A 9,461-nucleotide genomic window follows, 5' to 3' on the forward strand; every position below is an offset into this window, starting at 1 on the left:
ATATACATATACATATACATACACACACCAGTAAAGAACTATTATTCTGTTATCTCTGCCTGAGAGCCCCTGAATCCAAAATTATAATAATCAGGAGGGAGGGGGGTCTGCACTCTCCATCTCAGGGAGGAGCTCCTACCTTTCTTGGCAAATACCTGTCTTCAAACCAGGACAGTTTCCTATTCTCCAGGAGCAGCAATAACAGAGTCCATGGTTGCCTCCTTTTCATGCTAGCTTTGAAGTTCAAGAACCTACCTGGAGCCGAGACTTATACCACAGAACCTGAAAAACAGTTTGGCCAAACCAAAACCTATTTTCTGCATTATCATCACTCGCTGCAACTCCTACAGCAACATAAACAAAACTGCCTACTTCATGATAGCCCTTCCCTTCTCACAATCTTTGAGTAGAAGGTTTCCTTTCCTGGGGGAAAAGATAAGAGGATAATTGTAAAAGGTGGACATGTTTAAAGTTTAAGCCTGCTACACCATATAATATGAAACTTGGACATCACAATGATCCTGGATTAATCTGCAAGTAGAAGCACCTTCCTTTCCTGGCAGAGCATAGGATTCTTATCTGCTATTCCTCCTGCGCATGTCTCTCATTCCTCCTCCTTCTCATTCATGTTTGGCTTTATTATCCCAGGTTCAACCATTACCAGGACATGACTATTTCTTTCTACTCTCCAAACAGAATTATGGCAGCATGGTGACACTTTCAAAATTCAATGCACCGTGAGTGATATCCACGCCCATGACATCACAGTGCACCTGTGGCCCTGGAAAATCTGCACTATTAATGCATCAAAACCTACAAGAAAAAAAAAAAATAGTAAAAACACAATCACAGGTTATTTTATTTAAAATACTCAGGAACCCTTCAGGAGGCTTTTATCCGTTTCAATCAGAGGCAAACAACAGCTATGCGTCAGCCCCGCCACGGCGTCAGACTGCGGCAGCGCTCCCTGACGGCGACGGCTCCGCTGCCTTTCAGCACCACAGACGCCCGCGACCAGGGTCTGAGGCCATGGCTGCCGCGACGCCTCTCACTCCTCCCCGGGACATGGCCAACCCCTAAACCCCTCACGGTAACAGTTTTCTCCAGGGCATTCCTAAGGCCATCGGTGCACGGTACCTTTTTTTTTTTTTTTTTTTTTTTTTTTTTCCCATGGTGTTGAAAGAAAAAGAAAGGGCAGCGATGGAATTTTCTTTTTGGCTTGGGATAAAAAATGAAAAGCTCCATTAGCTCAACCTTCCCGAAGTTTTTATAGATTAAATTGTATTAGTGATGTACAAATTGTGTACTTTTTCAGCTCCAGAGTGCAATTAGGAAAAAAGGGGGAAAATTACAAGAGGAGAAAATGTTTTTTGTTCCAGTCAATGGTGATCAGACCCAAAATATCATCAGTGACTCCTGATTTGGAAAGAAAAAATAATTAAATAATTAATTTAGTACGTTTCCTGAAGATAAAGACAGATTGATTTTTCATCAAATATACTGAGGAAACACATTGCAGTTTTCCCTAGGTCTCCTCTTGTAATGGTTTTTCCCAAATTCATGTAAGTTCTGCACAAACTCAGAAACATGTCTACATTCACTCAGGTCCAACTGCTGTGAATTTTCTTCTAATATAAAAGGCTTTCTTCAAGTCAAAGGTATACATTCTGCAATGCTTTTCCAAGCTAAAAGCAAAAGGACTCTCTTGTTAACTTCTGGCCCTCCAAAGCCTCCATTCAGCCTCCCCTGCAAAGAGTAAAAGGGGTTTTATGGACAAGTAGAATATTTTTCTCTATTAGGACTAATTACTTTCTGCAAAGGCAGGGTGAGTTGATTCACATCGTTAGCAGAAAGCTCGGGAATCATCACAAAGACCCTGAAGTGCTTTTTAATTTCAAGTCACTGTGTTTTACACTGTCTGCCCTTCTCTCTGGTTCAGTTTGCACCCTGCTGCCCTCTGGTAGGGTCCTACTGGCTCTCAGAAGACCATCTCAAGTCCTCAGAAGTATCACAGTTAACTCCCTTCTGAGGTTTAACCAGAGCTGATACATGATTCCTTCTGAAGACCTGAGCTTCTGTGCTCATTACCCACGCTACAAGTGTTATGGGACAAGGAACAAATTTCTCAGGGCACTTGTGAGGATGTGGCGGTACGAGGACTGCTCTGGCTATCTGAACTCCACCTGCCGCGCTCCCTGCTTCCCGGCAGTGCGGGAGCGCGGCGGCGGTGCCCTGGACCGCAGCGTTCCAAGGGCAGCGGCCCCGGCGGCCGGGCCGTGCGGAGCCGTGCGGAGCTCACCTGGAGGAGGCGGCGGCCCGGCGGGGCGTGCTCGGGCAGGCGCCCGCGGTACACGGCGCGCTCGAAGCGCGGCTCGTTGTCGTTGGCGTCCTCCACGCGCACGCTGAGGCGGCACGCGGCGGCGCGCGGCGGGACCCCGCCGTCCCGCGCCACCACGCGCAGTTCCAGCGCCGCCTGCCGCTCCCGGTCCAGACGCGCGCGGGTGCTGACGGCGCCGCTCCGCGCGTCGATGCGCAGCAGGGCCAGGGCGGCCGCGTCGCCCTCCAGCGCGTACCGCACCTCGGAGTTGGGCGAGCCCGGCTCATCGGCGTCGAAAGCGCTGAGGTGGAGCACGGCGGTGCCAGGGGAGGCTGCCTCCGAGATGGCGGCGCGGTAGTGGGGCTGCGGGAAAGCGGGCGTCTCGTCGTTGAGGTCGGCGACGCGCAGCAGCAGCGGCTCCTCGGCGGAGAGCGGCGGCGTGCCGTCGTCCGTGGCGACCAGCCGCAGCTCGTACAGGTCGCGGCTCTCGCGGTCCAGCGCCCCCGCCACGCAGAGGAAGAAGACGCCGGCCCCGGCCGCCCGCAACGCGAAGGCGCCGTCGCCGCCCAGCAGGGCCAGCGTGATGCCGTCGCGGCCCTCCGCGCCGCCGCCCTCGTCGGCGTCCGAGATGGACACTCGGGCCACGTAGTCGCCGGGCTGCGCCCCTTCGGAGATGCGCGGGCCGCCGGTCTCGGTGAGGTAGAGCAGATGGATGGAGGGCCGGTTGTCGTTCACGTCCAGCACGGCCACGGAGACGAGGACGCTGGAGACCTCGGGCTGGGTGCCGCCGTCCCGTGCCTCCACGACAAGGCGGTGTAGGGCCCGCGCCTCGCGGTCCAGCGGGCGGCGGAGGCGCAGGACGCCGCTGCGCTCCTCCACCGCGAAGTAGCCGTCGGGGTCGCTCTGCCGGCGATTGATGGCGTACCGCACCTCGCCGTTGGCGCCCAGGTCGGGGTCGGTGGCCCGCAGGCGGCAGACGGCTGTGCCCGGCAGCGCGTCCTCCCGCAGCCGCACCCGGTACTCGCCGAGGCTGAATGCAGGCGCATTGTCGTTCTCGTCCAGCACCCGCACGGACACCCGCAGGCGGCCGCGTAGCTGCGGGCTGCCGCCGTCCCACGCCTCCACCACCAGCCGGTGGACGTCTGCCCGTTCTCGGTCCAGACGCCGAAGCAACACCAGCTCCAGAGGCTCCGGCCGCACATAGCGCAGGTGGAAGAGCGGCAGCTCCCCCGCCGCGCCGCTCTCCTCCAACAGCGCGTAGCCCTGCGTGCCGAAGCTGCCGGCGTCGGGGTCGATGGCAGCCGGCAGGCGGAAAGCGATGCCGGGAGGGCTGAGCTCGGAGATGTTGAGCTGCAGACTGTCCTTCGGGAAGCGTGGCGAGTGGTCGTTCACGTCGGTGACAGCGATCTCCACCTGCACCACCTCGCCGCGCAACGTGGCCGCCGCGAAGCTGTAGCGCGCCCGCCGCTCCCGGTCCAGCCGCCGCGCCGTGCGGATGATGCCCGTCTCCGGCTGGACGTGGAAGTCTGCCAGCACCGCCGACTCACCGCTCCCTTCCGACAGCAGGAAGCCCCCCGGCGTGTCCGCGCCCGTCGGCAGTCCCGCGCGGATGTCGCCCACCAGCGTCTCGGCGGGCAGCCCCTCATCGACTGCCAGGCTGAGGTTATAGACCGGTGCCGCGCCGCCGCCCGCCGCGCACAGCCACAACGGCAGCAGCAGCGCTAGCGCCCGTCCCGTCGGGGCAGAGCCGCCCTGCCCACCCCAGCACCTGCCGGCCCGCAGCCGCCGCGCCATGCCTGGCCGCTAAGCCAGCATCACGGGCAGCCTGCGCCCTGCTACTCGCCGCCGCCACGCAGGTGCCTCCGACTCGCCGCCGCGGGAGCAACTCCCAACAGCAGCCGCCGGTGATAGGAAGGACAAGCGTCTGCGAGGGGGCGGAAGAACGCCTCCCACCGCCCCCCCCTCCCTTAGCCCTGGGTGTCACCGCCCGCCCACCTACCCAGCCAGCGCGGATTGGGGGGGGCGGCAGCCGTGTCCCCCACGCACGGACGTGTCGCGCTGGGTCGGGATGGTGTGACGCTGCTCCGGTGCCGTCCAGAATTCGGAGAAGTCTTCGCCGAAATTCATTACTCGGGGAGTCAGCTGGCTTCCTGCTGATGGGGCAAAGTGTGACTAGCACACAGTCCTCGTGAAGGAGAAGAATTTAAATGAAAGAGTAATCTACGAGGATAAATGAGTTTGCACAATTCAACAAAGATTTGACTCGCCTTAATATTCTGGTACTCATTTTCCATTAAAAGCCTTGCTTGCTATCCTAGCATTAGGTCAGTAAATAGAAACTCAGCATTGCAAAAAAGCATTTACCAGAAGTAAGCTTTAAATAGAAACTTCAGTCAGTTTCAGAAAGACCAGAACTTGTTTCCTTTACCACCACTCCTGACTTCTATATCTATCTCAGAATGCTTTAAGAATGAATAAGTGTTTCTTCAATGACACTGAGAATACACAGCAACATATAAATCCTAAATAATTATCCATCTATCCATGAAAGCCAAGTACAATACTTCAGTGGTTACCAGTCTCTTGCGGTTCTCAGTGATACTTTACAAACTTAACTTCACCTTTCTAGTAAGAATCTAACACCTGTTCAAAGAAAACAAACTTCATCCTAGGCCAAACAAATAAAATCAAGGCAAAGACAGTAAGTAGCAGGAGTTACTGTACCTCATTCATCTCCTATGAAGAGGCATTTGAGAAGGCAGCTGTTTTACTATTTGCCTCTTTTCCAAGTCATGAAAGAGCTACCCAAGTACACTGCCAGAGCACTCTGAGGAGGGAGCAAACTCACTGCAACAGTGAGGAGAAGAGGATTTTTTTTTTTCCAACATTTTTGACACCTACACAATACCACATATCCAGGTAAAGAGGAAGAACTAGGTTCTAAAGTAAGTTTAGAAGTCCTACTGCATGTGTGTGGTTGCATGGAGGTGGAGGAACACGAGATCACATCCACTGTATCTGACTTGACTCCTTACACAGAGAAAAAGGGCAGAGCAAAGCTAGATCTTGTCAGATCTTAAGCAGAATCTGAGAAAGTCTCTGTATATTTATACACTGTGATAATTACAAGCATAGAAGCAAGAAGGAAATGCAGGCATCCTTGCCAGCTTGGTTCGTATTCATTGAGAAAACACATGGATCCTCCCCAAGTCACAGATATTCAATATGAAAATGCCTGAATTCCACTTAATCAATCCACTTAAGCAAGTTTGGAAAAACAGCCATGTCCCCTGCAGCCCATGCTGTTACTAAGAAAACATGGGAATCATATTCAATCAGGCGCATTCACTGAAAAACTAAACAAAACCTGCTGTTGACATGGTCAGGCACTGCCTAAGGAGCAAAATTCTGTACTCAGATACAGCATGCATAAAGATAGCAGGGGAAAAATAAGACTGATGTAGTTATCTGTGGTTCTGGCAGTATTCATGTATTTTGTGAAACCAGGGCACTTTAACAGTTTTATATGAAGTAAAGTCATGTGAAAGCACTGCCCAACTACAGCATGTTTCCAGAAATACTACATCTTTGGTACAGTATAGATATTTGGCCTACTGTGAGCATGAGCTTTACCTCTTAAGTGTTCTTCCACCTTCTTTGTGTTTCTGCCTTCTCTGAGTCTATTCCTTCCTCCATTCCTTTCTTAAACATTTTCTCTTCCTTTCTTTTGCCATGTTCATAACCTCATTCTTCCACAAATCACAAACAGAAGTTTCTAAATATTGAGATGTTTGCCATCTCCTGGATATATTTAGCTGCCCCTGCTGTTCCCCATCTTCTCAGTGACATACTGACCTACACAAAAAAGAGAAATGACATTTCTAAGACTTGGAGGGAAGCTGCCACAATGACATTATCCCAAAGGAAGCAGGGTGTCAAAGTTTTAGTGCACTAGCCACCTCCTACATCCTCAACAGATAACTCTCATAGTGAAGACACTTCTCAGCCCCTCAGATCTACAAAGCCTTCCAGTGTAAAAAGTGGACAGGAGGATAAGCATATTATTTGAAGATGGGGGATGTTCACAAGATGGGTTAGAGTACAAAAAATGCCTGAGCATTTCAGTTAAGAAGGGACTGTCCGTTGGTGAGCCAGCCAGCTCAGTTAAATAGCAGGAAGTTATTTCTGCTGTTCTCCCATTCCATCCCTGGAGGTAGCCACCTCTGACTTTGTAGGCAGATGAACAGCATAGATATCCACTTTCAAGCCACAGAAGTTTCAAACCCTGTGTTTTCAGGCAACCCTACATGATCATCCGTCTAATCCACTATGCAAGGCAGTGAACTCTGGTGCTCCCGAGCAGCTACATATGCTAAATTCAGCTGTAGTGTGGCAGGGACCCAACCTCGAGGAAAGGAGCAAGGAAGGAAACTTGGAAGGTGATAGCTGTATCAGCTGCTCAAATTTAATCTGCCCATATTTGCAAATCACATTTTACTATAGCTTAGTCCTCTGTGGATTAATTGGAAATTCCTTTTCCTTAAAGTAGAATTATACTATAGCAAACTAAAGCTGGGTATGACACTAGGGTGCAAAAGATCACTGAAACAGAGATCGTGTTACAACCATGAAAGTCTACCAATAACAGAGTTAATTCCACATACTAATATTGCCTCGCCCACACAACAGCTGTGGCAGCCAAAGATGTGACCCTCCCATGCTGAAGACATGGCTGAGGTGGTAAAGCAGTATGACCACTTCTTTTTCTGACGCTCGCTGGCTCACTGCAAACCATCTTCAGCAGCAGCAGTAGTTTAAGCCAAACCACCTGATTCGGGGCTGATGCAGGGTGGGAGCACTGCAGGATCCATTCCAGCGCTCATTAGATGGGTGGTAGTGGCCAGCTGAGGGCAGAGCATGGCTGAACTGCTCCTGACAGAGCTGAAGCAAATAAAACGTGAAAAATTTTCCATGAAGCTATTTCCTGCTGTTTGAAGATAGCATGGTCTCAACTGCTTGTTACTGCCTTTCAGCCTGTGGGCACCATGCTTCCATTTCTGCCTACCAGGTGGTGTTCCCTGATCCTCTGTAGGTTTAGTTTAAGGACAGAGGTTAGTTTAAGCAATGCTGAGACAATGACTTCCATTAACACCAGTGATTTTTTTTTCTACGCTGGGTTACAGAACACCCATATAAATCAGCTTTCGAGCAAAATTGTGGCTTGGGGAAGCACTTACATCTTCAGCTATTGCAGCTGGATCTAAGAAAGGAAGTTTGTTTCTAGCCTCACTGGCTGGATTCATTATGGATATTCACCCTATAATATGTGATATATGGAGAAAGCGTTAACTTTGCAGACCATCAAGAGTTTCATTATTTATGGCTCTCTAGGCACACATATATTGATTTCAGCAACTCCTCCTTGAAGGAGTGTCAGCTGCACAAAAGATTTGTTGGTGACCACATGGAGGCTGGTCATGGTTACTATAATAAAAAGCTATGTAGGGACTGCTCTCCTTATATATGCAGAAAAATGTAATTAAGAGGTTGTTTTTCTCTGGCAGCCATCATTTAACTCTTAATCACAAGCTAATTTACCAAACTCCTTTTGCTATGAAATAATAGATGCTTTGCCTTCTTTGATGAAAAATCATGTAGTTGTCAGAATCTGATTGGAAATAATATACCTGAGTCTGTCTTCAAAGGTAGGAAGGACTCTCTGTTTGTACTACAGATAGTAGTAGTAGGGTTTTTCAGTATCATTCCAAATATACCACAATGCCTTTGCTCTGCCTGTAGAACATGTTGCTGCTGTCTCCTGTGGGCAGTTACTTTAGAATTTGTCACTCAGATATAACTATCTAAGTAGGATTACTCAGATCAATATTTTCACATTAACTTTATTTCTAGTCCATTTATCTCATATGCTGTCAACCAGACTTAATTGTCTGTCCCAATTTCATGTTTCCATTTTATGGATTTTCATTAATCTCTTTGCTGTCAATCCCAGCTGCAAATCCAAGTGTCACATCACTTGTCAAGATGATTGCTCAAATATACTTAGATTTGCCTGAAAAAATTGGCTGTGTCCTATGTGTTAAATTTATCCTATTGTCTGCTGCAGGATGAAGACATTTCTTGTTTATGCACAATATGTATCACTGATCCTTTATTATGAACAAAGTTTATAGAAAATATAAAATAAAATATTAAAATAAATATTAGCATAATTAAATTTGATTCTACTAGATAGGTGTTCATTCAGATTTTGACATCCTAACCAATTTTATATCTATACCTATATTTACTTTATAAACTTGGTCACAGATTTAATCTAGTAAAATCTAAGTAAAAGATCCCATATTTGATCGCTGTTCATTGCCTCATTTGTAATTAACATGATATGAGGTTATCTTTTAAAAAGAAGAAAGGCTTCTTTCTTTAGATATCTGTTATTCCAACAAGCTGATGCAGATTTGAAGCAATCTCTTTAGGATGGCAAAGGGTTCACCCTTACAGGCCAGCTTCCCACTAAATGTGTTGCATTCCACATAAAGCTGTCTTTTGCCACCTGCTTGCCACTGCTGAATCCAGACCTTAGTGGCCTCTCTAAAACCTGAAGTGTAGCTCCAGAAAGTGCGAAAAAATATATCCCAGGCTGGATTTAATATTCCTTGGATATAATATCTCCCTTGACTACAATGTTGAATTTTCACATATAATTTGTGAGATTATCTACATAATCAACTTTTCTCACACAATAATAGATCACAACCTGCAATCAGATCCAGTAGTCAAATTCTATATGTGTAGAAGAGTGAAAAAAGACGCAGATGTGAGGAACAAAATGGGACCAAAACCTGTTATCTGATGTGTTTGCCTGAACTGCAGGTGATACTGAAGGTATGCAATGATCAAACACATTTGCAGGAGCTCCAAATGCCGATAATCTTCATCTGAATGCAGCCTCTTAAATCAGAGATGTGAATGCAACATCATAGGAGTTATTCCAAATCTACAGGATATGATATCCTAGATTTCCTATGCTTCCCAATCTAACTCCAAGCTTTGAAGCTTTGAAAATCAAGAACTGGCTTAGAGCATGCAAAACAAAACCATTACAACCACATCTGAAGACACAGAA

At 48.5% G+C, this 9,461-nt stretch overlaps 1 protein-coding gene across 1 annotated transcript in view; it reads right to left on the bottom strand.

Annotated features, from left to right (window-relative positions):
- Positions 1 to 5,014, bottom strand: part of DCHS2 (dachsous cadherin-related 2) — a 94,364-nt gene extending 89,350 nt beyond the window's left edge. The window contains 1 exon segment of the mRNA XM_056490751.1: positions 2,300 to 5,014. Coding sequence (XP_056346726.1) covers positions 2,300 to 4,111 — 1,812 coding nt within the window. The 5' untranslated portion in view covers positions 4,112 to 5,014.
- Between the last annotated feature and the right edge of the window lie 4,447 nt (positions 5,015 to 9,461).

The sequence above is a fragment of the Oenanthe melanoleuca genome, chromosome 4 (genome assembly GCF_029582105.1).
Source record: "Oenanthe melanoleuca isolate GR-GAL-2019-014 chromosome 4, OMel1.0, whole genome shotgun sequence".
Taxonomy (NCBI): Eukaryota; Metazoa; Chordata; class Aves; order Passeriformes; family Muscicapidae; genus Oenanthe; species Oenanthe melanoleuca.